Source organism: Rutidosis leptorrhynchoides, chromosome 8, assembly GCF_046630445.1.
Source record: "Rutidosis leptorrhynchoides isolate AG116_Rl617_1_P2 chromosome 8, CSIRO_AGI_Rlap_v1, whole genome shotgun sequence".
Taxonomy (NCBI): domain Eukaryota; kingdom Viridiplantae; phylum Streptophyta; class Magnoliopsida; order Asterales; family Asteraceae; genus Rutidosis; species Rutidosis leptorrhynchoides.
In genome coordinates, this window is record NC_092340.1 from 352,987,945 (window position 1) to 353,007,538 (window position 19,594).

At 32.1% G+C, this 19,594-nt stretch overlaps 3 protein-coding genes across 3 annotated transcripts; all 3 read left to right on the forward strand.

Annotated features, from left to right (window-relative positions):
- Positions 1–1,490: 1,490 nt before the first annotated feature.
- LOC139862801 (uncharacterized) lies at positions 1,491–4,339 on the forward strand. The gene is made up of 5 exons (XM_071851431.1): positions 1,491–1,576; positions 2,383–2,679; positions 3,198–3,302; positions 3,383–3,430; positions 4,062–4,339. The coding sequence occupies exons 2-5, from the start codon at positions 2,419–2,421 to the stop codon at positions 4,302–4,304; spliced, it is 657 nt and encodes a 218-aa protein (XP_071707532.1). The 5' UTR covers positions 1,491–1,576; positions 2,383–2,418; the 3' UTR covers positions 4,305–4,339.
- A 2,709-nt stretch (positions 4,340–7,048) lies between these two features.
- LOC139864626 (ADP-ribosylation factor 2-like) lies at positions 7,049–8,890 on the forward strand. Its single transcript, XM_071853204.1, has 6 exons — positions 7,049–7,211; positions 7,442–7,512; positions 7,610–7,729; positions 7,845–7,963; positions 8,408–8,526; positions 8,877–8,890. The coding sequence occupies exons 1-6, from the start codon at positions 7,064–7,066 to the stop codon at positions 8,888–8,890; spliced, it is 591 nt and encodes a 196-aa protein (XP_071709305.1). The 5' UTR covers positions 7,049–7,063.
- Positions 8,891–12,519: 3,629 nt separating this feature from the next.
- Positions 12,520–19,009, forward strand: LOC139861406 (SNARE-interacting protein KEULE-like). Its single transcript, XM_071849794.1, has 20 exons — positions 12,520–12,602; positions 13,973–14,042; positions 14,190–14,271; positions 14,391–14,469; positions 14,579–14,629; positions 14,713–14,809; positions 14,900–14,932; positions 15,021–15,146; positions 15,534–15,728; positions 15,913–15,996; positions 16,133–16,234; positions 16,348–16,421; positions 16,781–16,877; positions 17,078–17,203; positions 17,298–17,393; positions 17,698–17,817; positions 17,942–18,234; positions 18,351–18,441; positions 18,540–18,629; positions 18,741–19,009. Exons 1-20 carry the CDS (start codon positions 12,520–12,522, stop codon positions 18,792–18,794), a joined length of 2,043 nt encoding a protein of 680 aa, XP_071705895.1. The 3' UTR covers positions 18,795–19,009.
- The last annotated feature ends 585 nt before the right edge of the window (positions 19,010–19,594 follow it).

Sequence of the window (19,594 nt, forward strand, 5' to 3'; positions counted from 1 at the left end):
ATGATTTAAGGTTTAGAGAAGCAATGAGGTGTTTAGGATTTATACGTGCAAAATATGGCAACTTATGAAACGTACAGAGTATTTAAACAATTTGAGGTTTCTTCATTATGAGGAAACCAAACTTCCACTTCACACAGATATTTACAATTACATGAAACACAATGTACCTCATTAAACGGTCCTAACGAGGTCCAATTCATATAACGAAATATGTTATGTGACCCTTGTCACAAAACGCACTTTATCCCATACACCAGTAATTATAAAACACATAATTATAATTTCACTAATATTAATAAATTAATATTAACTAAGGGTAAATGGGTCATTACCCCTAGGCTCAAGTCCAGTTTGTTACACATACCGAAAAAAGTCGTTGGCGAACTAAAAACAGCCAAACTCAAAAAACCACGAGAGAAACAAGAGTCAAAGAAACTCACCTAACACACCTACGATTGATAAAAACACGTGAATAACTTACGATTTTCGTCACCTGTTTTCGGAAAAAAATGAAGAGGGAGCCACTTGAAAACTTCAAACCATCGTGCAATAGGAGGTAAATGTCGAATATGTGGAAGAAAAGAGAAAAAGGTGAAAAGAAATAGTCACCGGACCTTCGACTAGGTGCCGAAGGCCGATGCGGCTCTGGAATACTCTAGGGTTATAGCAGAGTTGTTGTTGTTGTTGTTGTTGTTGTTGTTATTGTTGTTGTTATGAATAAGAGGGGTATTAAAAATGAGGATTTAAGGGGAGATAAAGCAACGGCAACCTAAAAGTTAAATAGATAGTTGAAGATAAATAAGGTCGAATATCATAAGAGAGGAATTGGTTTTGCACAAAAACCAAGAGAGAGGGAGAGACTTTTTAGTGGGTGGGTTGATAACGTACTATAAGTTGACGTAAACATGTGTTATGAATGCTTTATTACTAAAAAGAAACTTTGAATTGAGTCGAACGACACATGATCAATCATAAAACCTTAGAGTAAATCACACAAATTATCATAACGAAGAAAATTGATTAATAATGATCACAATGATAAAACAAGTGATTAACGTTAATTATACATGTATGGTATAGTTAAATATGCTGACTATTATTCTTTTATCAGTATTTCTGATATTAGTACTTCGCATTCTATTTCAACATAATTTTTAACTATTAGCTTGTATTAACATTGTCGAACAAGGTCTTTGAAGAATTTATATCATTTTGCAATGAGATTCTTCGATCAGTGAACAACCTGAACTGTCGTTTAATCATAGTAGGTAATCTATGAATCGCGCATTGAAGTTACTTCATCAAATTAAGAATGAAAACCTTAAGGTCTTCAAATATCAATACACAAACAATAAGTATGTAATTTATCAGTTGTATATAAATAAAGGTATACAATATAACTTAAGAAAACATAATGGATCACGACATAAATAAAAGCACACAATAAATAAATTCTTTAGTCTTACTGTAATTTTTAAAGCTATATAAAAAGACTACGAAGTCCCAAACAAAACACTTCTCTCTCTTTTTCCGTCTTCAAAGTCGGTCACCGGAGATAGAGTTTGTGTTTTATCAGGTAATTTTATTTATATAGTTTCGTTAATTGAATTGAATTGGATTGTTTGTATAAACGTATACATGCATGTTAATAAATGATTCAAAATTTGGTACTTAACTTAGTGACTAATTTTCAGTGATTGTTAATTACTTTTTTTTTCTTCCATTTCTCTATATATCTGTTTGAATTATGAATTTTGTCAGCATGATTTCATGTTCTTGGATTGAATTTTATGCTTTGTAAAAAAAAAAGTTGAAATTTTGGAGTTTTGTTATTGTTTATATGGTCATTTTTATATGATTACATTTACAATATAGCAAAATTGCTCTGTTTTGTTTTTTATTTTCAGGTATTTTTTTAATTGGTTTGATGATTGATGATTATTGTATTAAATATATTGCCAGTTAATCTGGTTTGGTAGATGATCATGATGCTTTTATCATGAATTACTTTTGTATGATTGTTTTTTAATTTTATTATATATTAAAATTGTATCCAGTGAATTGAATAAGCATTTACAGTGACCATTTTTAGGGTAACTTCTGCGATCATATTTATATTTATATTGCAAAAATATTACTATAATTTAAAACAATAAAAAAATAGAGTAGTTTACAATCTGATATTAGTTGTTAGGTGAAACTGTTGGTAGGGCAGTTGAATTGGAATAAAATATAATAAATAAATCATTTTAGTGACTTCAAATTTTCGGTTTGTATATCAAAGCTTCATATTTAGTTACTAAGTAGATCATTTATTGCACAAAGTTACCAAAGACTCTAAGACGCTGATACTAAACTTGTATGTATGGATTAATTTGTCAGGATTTGGTGATTAAAGTTGTGAAATTAAGGATAAAAATGGGGTCAGAAGCACCAAAAAATGTGGTCATTCATGCAACTGGTTTCAAGAAGTTCAATGTGTTTGCTACCAATCCAACTGAAACGTTAGTTTCGAGTTTAAAAAGTTATGTTGAAAAGACGGGTTTACCCCTTGGTGTTTCTTTAGGTAGCTGTACAATTCTCGAGACTGCAGGAGATGGTGCGTTAGCTACGCTTCAAAAGGTTTTGGAATCGAGTGTTTCAAGTGACAACAAGTCGAGTTCTGCAGAAGTTGTGTGGGTGAGATTAACCTTCAATCTCATAACCTTTTTTTAGTTTTAATCACAATATTTAAATATTGCAAATTAGATCTTTATTAAATGAAATCTTATTACTTGCTAAATGATGAAATTAACTTGTTTAGTTGTTCCACATTCATTACATTTTATTAGTCCCGAAAAAGAAAGGTATCAACTCTGACTTTTGATGAATATTAACTTGTTTAGTTGCTCCTTCAATTTGATTATTTATTTATTTTAATTTAGAAAGGCGCCCCTTAAATTTGATAAGAAATTATAATTTTAAATTTTATGCCCCATCGTAGATGTAATTCCAACATTCTTTTTGTTAGACAATGCCGTTACATGTAATGCTAGCTTTTATTAAAATGTGGTATGTTACTCGAATACGAAAACATTTGGTTTTCTTTACCTGCTTCTTTTCACTTGGCACATGGCTTCACACTTATAATAAAGACAATTGACATTGAATTTATAACACTTCTTCATTTGGTTCGTTTACATATTCTTATTTTCCAGCTTCATATGGGACTAAACGGTGGGGCGTCAAAATTTGCCATTGAACGACAAGCGGTAAATGAAGCCACTTTTTCGTGTCCAGACGAGCTTGGTTGGCAACCAAAGGTATTCTTGTGTTCTCATTAAACTTTGATTATTTTTTAAAATTTAATTATTTTGTATGCTGAAAGTCCTTCATTCAACAGCGGCTTCCGATTGTCCCGGAGGATGGAGAAATAACTCGGATTAGAGAGGTAATATTGTCATTCTGTTTTTTTGCCTTCTAGCTTACTTTTATTTTACTAATTCTTCATACTTGTCTCCGAACATAATTTTGCCTTTTAAAGTAAAATTAAATTGAAATGTATGCTAATTATTGCAATCTAAAAAATACTGTAAGTTGTAACGTTAGAGTAGAGACGTAGTTCATTGAAAGTGGAGTAGAATTGATCACTAATTAAAAAGTATCTTTTACAGTAATAGTTAAGTAGTATAGTATAGTATTCAATAACCAAAAACAATTGAGTTCTATGATTTCAAATCAGTAACGACTTGATGTGAAAGTTGTTTTTTTTTTTTTTTTTTTTTTTTTTTACCATTTTGCTTATAATAACTGGGTCAATATGCGCTATTTGATGGAGCGTATATGCAATGTGTCAAATTAGGTCGAATTGATTGAATGTTATATCTAATGCAATCTCTTAAATCACTTAATGTATAGATCTAGGATATTATGGTAACAATGGAAAAAAAAAAAATGTTTGTTGGTCAAAACAACCCAATGTTTTGCACAACACGAAAGACCCGCCCCATCTTGTCACCTATATAACCAATAAGATCTTAAATGTAACTTATAACCTCTGTCTTGATCTGTTATTGTTGAAGACTGCTTGCTTCATTGATGCAATACTTGAGTTTTTAAAGAATATAAAGGGATGTGATGCAATGATCTCTGATGATGCTGGACGTTTCGTGTGCAACTATGTATACTATCATTCTCTCCGTTTTGCAGAAGAGAAAGGTCATAAATCTCTTTTTGTACATGTCCCTCCTTTTTCAAGAATCAATGAAGAAACACAAATGCAGTTTATGGTTGCCCTTTTGGAAGCCATTGCTCTAAGTTGTTGATAATAAAAAAATATTCATCATCCATGTTTTTATTTAAACTGCTCCTCTCTCTCTCTTTTGTTCCAGATTGTAATTGTAATTCTTCGGAATGTTCTATTGTAAATTGTTTTTTTTTTTTTTTTTTTTTTTGACATAATTTGAATTGATTAGAGACTGTTGTTTGTGTATCTTTACACTGTATTCGTCTTTGGAGTTATAAGCTTTTTTTGAAAAAAATGCATATACACACCACGCTCACTGCATATTTACAAATATGGCCGTTTCAGAATTTGAGATCCCAACTTAAAGTGCACCATAATACCATTAGGCCGATGGCCTAATGTTGTTTTTGAAGTTAAAATAGTAAAACAACCTAGGGTTAATAGTACTTATATGACAACTAAATATGTTTTATGAATGATCAATGGGCAATACAGACCTAAAAACGACTTTATATGTATGCGTTGCATACAAGAAAATATGAGACTTCTAACTGTATCTTGTCGAACTTAGTGTGATACATAGTTGTTGATATTATGAACTCTTGCTCTTAGTTAATGAAAATGTGTTGATCTAGTATAGTATAATACTATTCTCGTTCAAACACGCTTAACTGCGAAATTTTGATGAAAACCAGTTTGTTAGTGAGGGTATTATAATGAGATCTCGATCCTAACGATAGGATATGTCAGATCCATATTGTTTTCTCTAAATTAATAAGCTAATACTAACGTATATGTTAACTATTACTCGTAAATCAACGCACTTCGGCGCCAATGGTACATGTTCCTCTAAAGAAGTTGGGCCCCATGTTTAGAAGCTTGAACAATAAAGGGCGCAAGTTCGAGTCTCGCGGAGCAAGATTTTACCTTTGACTCTTAAGTTTGCCTTCGGGTGTATATTTCCTTGTCAATGTGCATACGCGGATTCCCTTGTACGTTGGGTATTATCTCGTGTCCTCGGAGTAAGCCTTCAGGATAGACTCTTGCCTGTCACTTATGGGTATTCAGTGAAAGCGATTAATAGGCATCCGACTTCTTACGGGGCGGGTATAGCAGGTTATCAAAGGCAACACGGGGTTCGTGTTCTGGTGTACACGTTTTTAAACAATACTAGTTAATTAATTAATTAATTAATTAACATTATTTTCATATGGATAAATTAAAATTAATTATTTAATAAATAAATAAATAAATTATTATTTATGGCAAATTGGCAATGAGTAACGCAGAGGGTAATTTGGGTATTTGATTTGATACAATGAAATAGATATTGGTGACACGCACATCACACACCTTTTGGCCCTTATTTTACGAACCTTTCTATCTTTCACACATTTGTTAGATCCATTCAGAAAAACCTTCCATTAATTATCATTTATTTTTTAATTTCTCAGGTATAGTTATACATCTACATCTGAAACTTTTGATTTCTTTTTGCAGATCTTATCGTTTATACGTTGAATATGTAGTTTATATTATTTTAGGTGATCATGTTCTATTTTAATTGGTTCAGTTATCTGTTTTAATCTTAAATTTGAAAAAACCTCTAAGTTATTTGAAAATTATTAGGTTTTTTAAGGACTTTTTTCGTCGAATTGTTGTTTAGATTAGCAGATTAGGGTTTGGTATTCGCATTTTTAGAAGCTGATAATTAACTTTAAGATTTTGGTATCTGATCTGAGAATTTTAGGTTGTAGAAGTTGAAATGTTTATTTGAAATAACTTGTTAATTGAAGCAGTGTGGAAGTGTGAATTTAGATCGTAGCTTTTGTTTTCGATATTCTGATTCTTTTGATTTTAGGCGGTGGCGATTGTTTTCTGTTTTCGTATATTTCATATATGAGTATTTGTTAGTCTTGTGTATGAATTCAGGTTTCTAGTATTTGATCTGCTCTTATTTTTGAATGTAACTTTTGTTTTTCTGGTAAATGAACCTATATTATTTGTAATTTCACTGCTCTTAGATTACTTCTTGTGTTGATTGAACTAAAACATGAACATTAAAAATCTATTTGATTTATGATGTGGAGCTTTAAGCCTAAAACGGTGCCCGAATATTGATCATTTTCAGCTTTTGATGATGATATCATTATTAATTCTGGCTTGGGGTGCCTCGTCATAGGTTCCTTTTTTGTTTTTTTATCGTAGATCCAAATCTTTTTCAGATCTTAATGGTGGTTGACCGTGTTGGTAATTTGGTTATCTAGATTATCTTTTTAAAGAATTGTTGCTGCTGTATCTGATGTTTTATCTTTATAGCTGTTGGATGTTTCTGTTATTAGATGAGACATTGCTACTGAAAAGTAACCATTTATAAAGAATGTTGATTTTATAAGGATGAATCCGTAAAGTTGTATATAATGAAGAACACTAATGCCTTAATATTATTAAATGCTGTTATTTAAAAATTGCATTGTGTAATGTACGTGTTAGAAACTACAAGCTGTTCTGGCAACCATTGTCAGGTTTTGGGAGGATTGGCACTAAAAAGATGAATTATTCAACTCTTTCTTGGAGGGGTTGTCGTTTTTTTTTTTTTTTTTTTTTTTTTTGTCTGGCTATGTGTTTCCCTTGCTGAAACTAGTTTGAAAATAGGTTCCTTGTTGAGTCATGATGATTTTTGCCCACATTGTCTTTTTAGCTGAATAGACATCAGGTTTAATTACAACTGAAACTGAAATCCTTGATTTCATTTTATGACCCGAATTCATTTAGATATGTATGTTAAAACATTAAAAAGGAGTTGATTTTGTGTGTAGGTGTCCTCATCAGATAAAGATGGGGCTTACGTTTACCAAACTCTTCAGCCGACTCTTTGCTAAGAAAGAGATGCGTATATTGATGGTGGGTCTCGATGCGGCTGGTAAGACAACCATTTTATACAAGCTAAAGCTAGGCGAGATTGTGACTACCATCCCTACTATTGGTATGTCTTCCTATGTATAAGTAATTTCTAGCTAGTAATATGTGTTTCTGTAGTAATGAATATAATAAAAGTCAAGGTCTGTTTTAATTACTATTATCATGTGTAATCCGTCCTAAAATTATTGTTGTAGACTTTATTTTGATATGCCATTGCATATAAATGTATGTTAAGTTTGTTGAATACGTAAGTATAGATATGCTTACAGAATATTTTCTGGTTTTGCTATGCAGGTTTTAACGTAGAGACTGTCGAGTACAAAAACATCAGCTTTACTGTGTGGGATGTTGGGGGTCAGGACAAGGTAGATACACTTTCTATTTTTAAATTATAATACTATTTATTATTACTTAGAAGTCTATTAATTTAACCATGTGTTCATCACTGATTGTAATGTACAGATCCGTCCATTATGGAGGCATTATTTCCAGAACACCCAAGGTCTAATCTTTGTGGTTGATAGCAACGATAGGGACAGAGTTGTTGAGGCAAGAGATGAGTTGCACAGGATGTTGAATGAGGTAAATTTCAATAGTCGGTTTCTGATCTATTTTAAAGTGATTATCAATATAGTTAACTTATCCCATTGAAGATTAGCACCTGTAAAGTTGTAATAATGTTTTTTAATCACTGTAGGATGAGCTAAGAGATGCAGTTCTGCTTGTATTTGCCAACAAACAAGATCTGCCTAATGCAATGAATGCTGCTGAAATCACTGATAAACTTGGCCTTCACTCTCTTCGACAACGCCATTGGTATTTTTAATTTTAAGTTTTTTTAGTGATTTTTTAATAAAAGATGCTCAGATGTGCACACTTGTATCTTGGAAATGGCCACATTTTGTTTTTTAGATAGCATGATAATGAAAAAGTAAAACCGTAGTTGTGTTGGTTACACAACTTAACTATAGTTGTGTCTAAAGAGTCCCCTCATTAACTTACTCCATATTGTATACGGCATTCATATTTTGTGAAGTTTTCTTTCCTTTCCTTTTCTAGTTTAATATTATTATTTTATAAAGAGTGCTTCTATCACATACCTTGAGATTCTAGAGTCAAGTACGTGGGTCATAAATTATTAGCTTTTAATCAATTAAATTTATTTAAATTGATGTATATGTGTGTGTGTGTGTGTGTGTGTGTGTGTGTTCTCCTATATGGTAATATTTAAATATTCTTGTATATATACTTTTTATTCAGGTACATCCAGAGCACCTGTGCTACATCTGGGGAAGGACTTTATGAGGGATTGGACTGGCTCTCCAACAACATTGCTAACAAGGCAAGTAATTTTAGAGGTGGCAAAGTGGGTGGGTTTGGTAAATGAGTCAAAGAAGGAAAATTGTTCAAACCCGATACTAGATTTAGATAATCACGATACATAATGAATGTTTTAAAAGTGATTGCAAACTATATTATCTTTGTAAAGATCCTCTAACTCTTTGCGTGAAGCAGTCTAACAGGATTTTAAGTGGCTCATTTTGCCTGATAGATGAAACATAATACAAATCGACCAATTACACAAGTATAAGGTCAAAATTTCCACCTCTGTTATAATAATAATATATGCCAGATACTCTCTTCTAGAGGTATATTCTTCAATGTTGTACGTGTTAGTTTTTCTTACTTAAAAAAATAGTCTAATTTTGTTTTATAACTATTTTAACAGGCATGAGGCCATGATAGATTTGTAACTTGCAAGCTGAATGCCAGAGGCAAGTTTTGCTTTTCACTTGGTCAACCATTGACGGAAATTTGTTCGTTAAGAAGGAATTTCTGTGTTTGATATATAGAAGGTGTATGATATGATATGATACGATGTTTGGTTGGATTGCAAGGATTATTATTATTAATGTTGGTTGTTTATGTGGCTCCCTTACAGAAGGTGGTACACTTTATAGATCTTTTGTATCTGTTTCTTATTGCTGTTGTAGACATAAAGTAATTTACGTTTATTTTTTATTTTTTTGGCGAAAAAACGAATACTATATAACCAAACTTTTTCTCCGAAAAAGAAAAAAACAAGATACAGGAAGCAAACGCACTCAGGGCTCGGGAACAGAAAACCAAACCTATAGACACATTCCGAACCACCGCTAACTCAACTCGAGCCTTGTCGAGAGCCGGCAAACAAAACATCTTACAATCTACAAACATGGAGATAAATGAAATAAAAGAACAAACTATCAAAGAATGAAACATGGATATAATTAACGTTTATTTGATCAATAGTATATAACTAGTGTGCGACCCTTGCGTTGCGACGGATTTGTAAATCATCGATAGTATACGTGTGTATATATATATATATATATATATATATATACACGCACACACACGCGCGTGTGTGTGTGTATGCGTGCGCGCGCGCACGTGTGCGTGTGTGCGTGTCACTCCTTTACATAATAAATCTATTAAACATATATGTATCTAATACGCGAAAAAAATGAGAGATGGATGTAGGTACTGCTATCAACAAAAGAATTACAGTAAAAAGTTTAAAATTATCATTCAGCTGTGAATACAGTAGTGGGCCAACCTGAAGGAAGTCTAGCTCTTAAAAAACAAAAGATGCATAATGCAAGGCAGCATGAGAAAAGCTCAAATATGACGTTTCAATAGAGTGATATTAACCATAAATAAGAGGAAATCAAACATACCTATACCTAGTTCAAGTAACCACAAAATCTTAAATTATAAGAGCACCAGCAACATCAACATTGTAAATTTGTAATAACCACAAATGTTAATGCAATCCTGTAAATCATGGTAAAAGGAGAAAACACTTGTTAAAAAACATGATTCACGTTAAAGATGACATAGAACAAAGTATTTAACAGCTAATAAAAATAAATAATAAACAATATGAATCACTTCAAAGATAATAAACATATAAAAAGAACATGAAAAATTTTACAAATATACCTTCAACATTCAAAACATCATTTGCAGCATAAGATAGTACAACTAATTTATGGACGGATCACCTACACCTGCAAACAATTAATATAATGTAATTTACAAACTATACAAATAAAATCAACAATAAAAACGAATAAAGCAGAATCATCAGTAGTATTAAACGCAACTCGTATGCCTGAGGAAAAAGCATCATGTGCAGTCCAATTAAAGCAAAAGTAAAACCTAAAAGGCAAAATCCATGATTTAATTTGTCGATTTAACAAATAAAAAAAAATACTATAATTGCTACATAATTGCGATGAGATTACCTAAGTAAAAATCGAGATTAGACAAATCAGTGACGAAGATTAAAATCGCACAAATACCGAGCGTGGAAGGAGAAGCCATAAATACTAAGCAAGTGTAGGTGTACGATTGTTCTGGAGACCGCCGGTGGTTACGCGGGTGGTGATGACGACGATGGTGATGATGATGATGATGATGATGGTGGTAATGACGATGATGATGGTGATGATGACGGTGGTGACGATGATTGTGGTGATGATGATGACGATGGGTGATGATGATGATGGGAGATGAAGGGTGATGGTGAATGGTGTGGAATGGTGTGGAAGGAAGGTTTTTTTTTGGGGGGTTAATTAAAGAGGAAGTGTGAAGAGGCTGAAAAAAAATGTGAAATTAGTAAAATGTCCAGGTACTATTCATAAACATAATAGTTAACTAGTTGTGGAGCACTCGCTTCGCGGCGGGAGCTTCGTTTTGAATGCGAGTTTAAAAAATGGTCTTGATCTATTTTGTAAAAAAGAATTTTTTTAGACATAATATTGAAGGGTTGTTCCTTTTGTGAAAGTTGCTTCTTTTAGCGTTTGGGTTTTATTTTAAAAAAAAAGTTAGTAAAGTGGGGGCTCGATTTGTATTTTAATAAAAGTTAGTGGGTTAAGTTTGTGAAATTTGAAAAAACGTTACGTATAAAGTGGGGGTTCGATTTGTATTTTAATAAAAGTTAGGGGGTTAAGTTTGTGAAAATTGAATATTAGTAAAAAAAAATTAGTAAAGTGGGGGTTCGATTTGTATTTTAATAAAAGTTAGGGGGTTAAGCTTGTGAAATTTGGTGAAAAATATACGTATAAAGTGGAGGGATTCGATTTGTATTTTAATGAAAGTTAGGGGGTTAAGTTTGCCAAAAGTTGAAAAATGAATAGAACTATTCACTTCCACTTTACCTTTTAGATATAGGTATATATAACTCGATTTGTATTTTAATAAAAGTTAGTGGGTTAAGTTTGTGAAATTTGAAAAAACGTTACGTATAAAGTGGGGGTTCGATTTGTATTTTAATAAAAGTTAGGGGGTTAAGTTTGTGAAAATTGAATATTAGTAAAAAAAAATTAGTAAAGTGGGGGTTCGATTTGTATTTTAATAAAAGTTAGGGGGTTAAGCTTGTGAAATTTGGTGAAAAATATACGTATAAAGTGGAGGGATTCGATTTGTATTTTAATGAAAGTTAGGGGGTTAAGTTTGCCAAAAGTTGAAAAATGAATAGAACTATTCACTTCCACATTACCTTTTAGATAAAAGTATATATAATATATATAATATCTGGAGGAATGCAATGTTTTCTTTTAATTGTTATTTATTTTTAATAAAACATAAAATGTGAACTTCCAATAGTACTGTTGATGAAGTTTGTATATAAGATAATTTTTTCAATGGTTATTTTGTGAAATGTTAAAAATGAGGATTTGTTGGATAGTAAAATAAATAAACGCGTTACTTTTAAATTAAGAAAAGTACAACCGATTATTTAGCTAGATAGTAAAATAAATAAACGCGTTACTTTTAAATTAAGAAAAGTACAACCGATTATTTAGCTAACACAAGAAGTTGAAGGACATATTGGTCTTTTAAACACGACAATCAATTTATGGCCGTCAAACAAACTTCTAATAATAATCTAACCATGAAAAAGGAAAACTATCCACTCACCCACCGAACACAACCTTTTCCAGAAAGAATCGGGTAAAAACATAAAGATAAAATGGGTACGGGTCATTTAACGCCGGGTTAAAACCAAATTCACTTTTATACCCCAATTTCAAATTTCAGTTTACGTTTCACGACTAATATATTAGTGTATCGTATATTTATCCAAAAGATACTGTATATATATATTCCTTAATCATCTCATAGCTAAAAGGTGAAAGGTGATAGGGCTAAGTAATCTTCTCTATATATACATTGACTGAGAAGATATCGGTTCATCATTGAAGAAACCTACTGCTACGATCAGTCTATTCTGTTCAATTAACTTGAAGTTTTTGTTCGATCGATTCATGCACTGAGGAAGTTTTTCGATCGATTCATGCACTGAGGGTTGGATCAATTTATATATGTCGATGTCTGATTCTTCAGATACGTCGTCTTCTCAAGGAGGCAACGAATATAAAAATTTCCGACAAATTACTCGTGATCGTGAGTTTCTCTTTTCTTTTTACTTGATTTTGCAACTCCATTCATTCAAAAGGCTAGCTAGTTGCATTATTTTCTTATCTTGGTTTTAGCTTTAACACTAGACTAGATTAAACAACTGGTATTGCTTGCAATATTCTAACATAATTGTCAATCTTGCGCCAACTGTCGCTGACAAAATTGTTTCAACCACATTACGTGTTTAGATCAGTTTAACTTAGGGTGCGTTTTATAAAACTGAATGATTTAGCGCTGAATGGTTCAGAATCTGAATGATTCAAAGCCTCTGAATAAAGTTTGTTCTGAATGAAAATAAGCTGTTTGATAATCATTTAGAATTGGCGATATGAATCGGGTAAAATTACCTTATTAATGTGTAACATGAATAAAAAATTCAATATAATTGTTGATTAAGTGTTCAGGATATGATTTAAGGAAAATATTATAGAAAATTTAGGCTCTTAATGATTGAGAGAGCATTTCAGCTCTGAATGGTTTAGCACTGAATTCTGAACCATTCAGCACCATATGTCATTCAGAGGTCAGAAACAAACACGCTGAATGCTAAACGGTTCAGTATTCAGCGCTGAACCATTCCATTAAGAGGCAAACAAACACACCCAGTATTACTCGTGAAGCACTAGTATACCATTGTCGTTTAATTGGATTGGTTTATACACCAAATTTCACAAAAGGATGTTGGATTTGTTTTATAGTTGGTCTGATTAACCAACTAATTGAAGTGAAGTTGAATTGGATAAGTTATGAGACCCGAGCTTTCATTATAATGATAGAATGATCCCCACATTTAGATTCTTAGGAGTAGTTTATCATGTGAAATTGATATTTCTGAATTTTTGCTACAAGGTAAAAAATTTGATAGAATTGACCACCTGCACCTGCACCTGCACCTGCACCTGTATATCACATGTCTTTTATACATAGTTAATAATTTTTCTAATTACTAAATTCGGCTTTGTTTCATACTGGTTCTTGCATTGCTTAATCCTTAATATAATAGTTAGTACCTTCTCAAAATTCTGGAACAAGAGTTCTAAAACAGTCGTACACAGAACAAGGAACATACTTGATTGTGTTACAAGTGACACATGTGATTATTCCTTTCTGAACTAATGCCTATATTAATATTACATTGATAGTGCTTAACATCTTATAAGCTATAACAAAACATCATATCTATAGTTGATCCTCGATCGACAGACCTTTTGTAACGATCGAATTCATTATTTCACAAACTCATTTTTTGGGATTTGAATATAAGACTTATTGGTAAATCAGTTTCAAGGCTCATTTGATTCAACTTTTATATTTCCCACGTGCAGAATCAGAATGAAATGCTCAGATCTTATTTTCATTATTGAATGAAATGCTCAGATCTTCAAAAGGAGCTGATGCAGAATCAGAATCAGAATCAAAATGGAAGGTATATATGCAACCTTGTAGTCACGGTGTCGTTGGTCTTATATTTTGTTGAATAATATTTAGCTTATATTTTTCAACAAATATGCTTATATATTTATCTATTTTTCTTCAAAATATTTATACGTCCTGTATATGCTTGTTTGATTAGGTACTGATCACGGACAATGTGACTGTTAAAATTATATCATGCTTATGCAAGATGTCACAACTCACTTATGAACGAGTATCACGTAAGAATAAGATATTAAAATTGTATCTTGTTTTCTTTTAACATCTTCACCTCTATATATTATAACAATCAAATATACCAAAACTTATCTTAAACACTTTTTTTTTTTGGTTTCTTCAGTTGTGGAAATAATAAACATGAGAAGACAACCATTTCCTACTATGGATGCAGTCTACTACATCCAGCCAACAAAAGAGAAGTACACACACAAAAAAAAAAAAAAATCTCCTCCTTTTCTTTTTTTTTTTCTTCCTAAAAGTGATTAAAAAAAATGTATTCGCTCCTCATGTAATTTTTTCTGAATGCAGTGTTGTTACGCTCGTGTCTGACATGGGTGGAAAAAGGCCTCTTTATAAAGCGTATGTGATATATCGAGGCATCAAAATGGGCTGTTTTTTTTATATTTTGTTATGCTTCCTTAATATTTGTTTTCTTTCTCCAGTGCCTATGTCTACTTCAGCTCACCAGCTCCAATAGAATTGGTTAATTACATAAAAAGTGAGCGAAGATTAAAATCTCGTTTACTTGCAATGAAAGAGGTTTAATCTCATCTTTGTTCTTTATTCTTGTAATAAACTGATTTAATAGATAGTTTTTATAGTTATATTTACTTGAAAGGGAATTTGCAGATGAACTTGGAGTACTTGGCCATTGATAGCCAGGTACTGATGCTACGAAATTCATATATACAGTTTTAAATGCTGCTTTGTGGTTTTAACATTTAACTAAGCTAAATTTAATATAATGCAGTGTTTTATAACTCATAACACAATGGCTTTCGAACAACTTTATGCGAATGAGGAGATGTCCCGAAAAGGAGATGACTGTTTGAATTTGATGGCCAGCCGTATTGCCACCGTCTTTGCTTCTTTATCGGTGCGTCATTTTTTTTTTTCTTTTTTTTTATACGGACAACCCTAAGAGTGTCATTAAGAAATTGGCACATGTTTTAAATTAATTACTTGTACATTTAAAATAACTATTCACTTTAGACAATATATCACGGATGGTCCTTGTGGTTTGTATCGGATTACACTCATGGTCCATGTGCTTTTTTCCGTCACGGATGGTCCTGTGGTTTGCACCATGGGACCACCGGTGATTCAAACCAAAAGGACCATCATTGACGGAAAAAAAAGCACAAAGACCACTAGTGTAATCCGATACAAACCAATGGGGACCATCCGTGATATTTTGTCATCATTTTATAAAAATAACTGTCGTTAACTTACTTGATGTACCACCACTTTTTGTACAACTCAGGAGTTCCCGTTTGTACGTTACCGAGCTGCGAAATCCCTTGATCCTCACACAATGACTACTAGTCGTGATTTGATCCCTACGAAGCTCGCTGCAGCTGTCTGGAATTGTCTTATGAAATATAAAGCTCTCAAAAACTTCAACTTCCCTCAGACAGAAACATGCGAGTTGCTCATTCTGGATAGATCAATAGACCAGGTTTTATGTTGCATATATATATATATATATATATATATATATATATATATATATATATATATATATATATATATATATTGTTTATAATTTTCATTTTCTTATTGCAGTCTGTTGTTATGAATTCGTCTAATTGTAAGCATCTTAATTATGGTTTTATCTTTTCTTTTTTTGTTTTGTTTTTTAGATTGCTCCTATCATTCATGAATGGACGTATGACGCTATGTGCCATGATTTACTTAATATGGATGGAAATAAATACGTTCACGAGGTTAGTCTATGGTTCTGAGTATTGATTGTTCATTGATTTTTTTCTTTTGTTATTACTATATATATAAATAAATATAAATATAAATATAATATATAATATGTATACGTACTTCAAGTAAAGTAACTATACTAGTTAGGTTGCAAGCAAAACAGGTGGTCTACCTGAAAAGAAAGAGGTCTGGCTGGATGATGATGATGATCCTGTATGGCTAGAGCTCCAAGATTCACATATAGGAGATGTACGTACGTCTCAATCGGTTTATCTATATCTATATTATTATATTATAAGATATTATTAGTTATATAACAAGATTTAAATGGTTTTTGATCATTTAGTTTTGTGTATGTTCAGGCTGGTGAGCGACTGGATGATAAGAGGAAGAGCTTTGTGTCAAAGAATAAAGCAGCACAAATTCAGGCTTCAAGGTCTGGTTACATGTGCTAATTTTATTTTTAATTAATTATAATATCATTATCATTATGTGTCTGACCTATTATGTTAAGGCGTGCAATAAATAATGAAATGTCGATGGAAATATAACTGTTTACTTGATAGGCTAAGCAGTTAGCGATTCGGTCCTATGATATGCTTTAGCAGAAACATGTATAATATCAACATTCCTACATCAAATAACGTGATTTTTTAACCGTTAACCATCTAATTTTTTTTTTTATAAGTCTTTGATTAAAATTACACGACTAATATGTTTCTATAATATGGAAACTAGTCAACTAGAGCACATTTTATGAAACTCGATTACAAATATCTTTGTTTTTGTGTGTAGAGGTGGCACTACGTTGTCTATTCGAGACATGGGAAAGATATCGGGATCTTTGCCACAATATATTGTACAAAAGGACAAACTATCACTACATGTTGATGTAAGTTTTTACAAAAAATTACTTTTTCGATGATGTTCTATGTTACTGTTTTACTAACTTCTTTTTTTTTTCTTTGTTGATGGACATATACTTTGATTACCTACCGAATGTTTCTTAATTTTAACATTTCTTTCAAATTATTAAGGTATTAATTAATGCAATTTAATTGTTGTAATTGTTTACGGATATGGTTGATGCAGATGGCTGCCAAGATTAACAAAATAATTAAGGAAACAGGACTTAAAGAGGTGGGACAACTAGAACAGGACCTTGTGTTTGGAGATGCGGGAACTAAGGAGCTTATCAACTTCCTTAGAACAAAACCAGTAAGTAATGATTATCGATCTAGTGGGAACAATTAATAGCACAAACACCATCAAATCACGTATAAAACATGTCTTGATTCCTGTATTCGTGTAGGATGCTCCTAGTGAATATAAATTGCGATTGTTGATGATCTATGCTGCAACTCATCCAGAGAATTATGAGAGTGATAAACTTGCAAAATTATTGGAGGTAACGTTTTTTTTTAGTCATTTAATGCAGGGGCAGAGACATGGGACTGAGGGGTGCTCACCCCCAAAGCCCAATCAAGACTCAAGTTTAAATTGTATTATTATGTCTAAATAATTGTAAGCTCCACTCAAAACCGAAGTCTTAATTATAATATTATGTTCAAAATATGTAAATTAAATGACCCATCTCTCCAAGTCTCATATAAGTCACCCTCATCTGTTAGTCATGTCTTCGCCTCTGATTTAATGTGTAGTAAATTATATTTAATATTTATTTTTATTTTTTTTTTGAAAATCATACGTAGTTAGCAGGACTTTCTTTCTCCGATACAAATGTTGTCTACAACATGAGATTTCTCGAGGGATCATCAGATGCCAAAAAGAAGTCAACTGGAGCCTTTTCTTTAAAATTTGCTGCTCACAAGGTATATAGATACAAGGTTATTTTATATTATACTCCGACGTATTATATAATATATAAGGCCTTGTTCCTCTTGTTAACTTGTAGTATGTCTAAATACTGTTCCGTTTTTCGTGTGATCAATGCAGAAGAAGCACGGGTTAAGGAAGGATCGTGATGCAGGTGGTGAAGAATCAACTTGGCAGTTATCACGGTTTTATCCTATGATTGAGGAACTAATTGAGAAACTAATTAAAAATGATCTACCAAAGAATGAGTACCCTTGCATTAATGATCCAAGTCCCACTTTTCATGGGAGGTCACATTCTGATGAGTCACCAAAAATGGTTGAATCTCCACCTGCACCCGCAGCTCATTCATTGAGATCAAGACGAGCAGCAACATGGGCCACACCTCGACGTTACGAAACTGGATATTCTAGGTATGCCTCGTTTTAGCTGTTGCATTATTTTTTTATTTTGTAAAAAATAAATAAATAATTGTTGTTGTAGTCCGTAGTTTCATCCCGAGTTATTTATTCTTTTCTTTGTGCTGTAGTGATTCTGTTATAAGGTCTGGATCTAGAGATTATAAGAAGATGGGTCAACGTGTTTTTGTGTTCATTGTTGGCGGAGCAACTAGATCAGAGGTGGTTTATCTATTGTTTTTTAGGAATGTGTTGATTTAATTTTTATTAGAAATATGTAGTAACTAATTATGTTACATGATCCCGTTCGATCCTCGCAGCTGCGGGTTTGCCACCAGTTAACGACTAAGTTTAAGAGAGAAGTTGTTCTTGGTTCATCTAGTCTTGATGATCCAACACACTTCATTACGGTCAGTCACTTTGTCTGTTTTTAGTTTTATTTATTTATTTATTTTTCAACGTTAATTTCGTGTTGTTTTGCTTAGGCAGTGTATAAACTCTTTGTCATATTAAACCTGCAGAAACTTAAGTTGCTGAGTGGAGATGAACTCTCGTTGGATGATCTTGAAATTTAGGGCTTCATTTGTGTAGCGAAAGCAGTGATTACATGGTTTTTGGTTAAGATTGTACACTAACATCCACCAATCAATGATATCTCTACCAACTAATTCAATTCAATTTTCATTTAATGAAAGTTATCGATCGATTGTTTGTTGGTGTGCCTATATATATGAAACCTATATGTGAAAGACGTGTGCGTCGTTTTGTATGCTTCCAACTGTCGTTTAAAGGTTTTTATTTTGTTAACAAAAAATAATATCTTTTGTTTTACATTTTCCCTTTTCTTTAAATGTTTTTTTTATTTATCGCTATCTAACTTTATTTTCAGTTTCATTTAATAAAACTTTTGTATCAATCGTCGGTGTGCGTACGTAAATGAATACAGTTATCTGAAACTCCATATTATTTTCTTAAATATAATTGTCTGATATCTTTTTTGAGTCGTCTCCAAGTAATTGTTCATTTAAATCTAATGTAGGTAAAAAGTTGGATAAAATCATTAAACAGTCTCAATCATCAATGCCATATTTTCCTTTTTAGAAAATATTTCTTTTTTAAATGGAAACTTTATAAAAAAAATTATTTTTCATTAGATAAAAGTTTTGCACCAACAGTCGGTGTGTGTATATGAATATAATTGTCGGGTATTCTTTTTTGGTTGTCTCAAATTAGTTGTCCAGTTTCATTTAATGTAGGTAAAAAGTTTGGATAAACCAGTGTTACAAAAGTCGGCCGACTTGGCCGACACGTCGTTTTTTAGGCATGATCGACACCTCGTTGCTAAAAAGTCGGTCAAAGGTTAAAATTCGGTCAA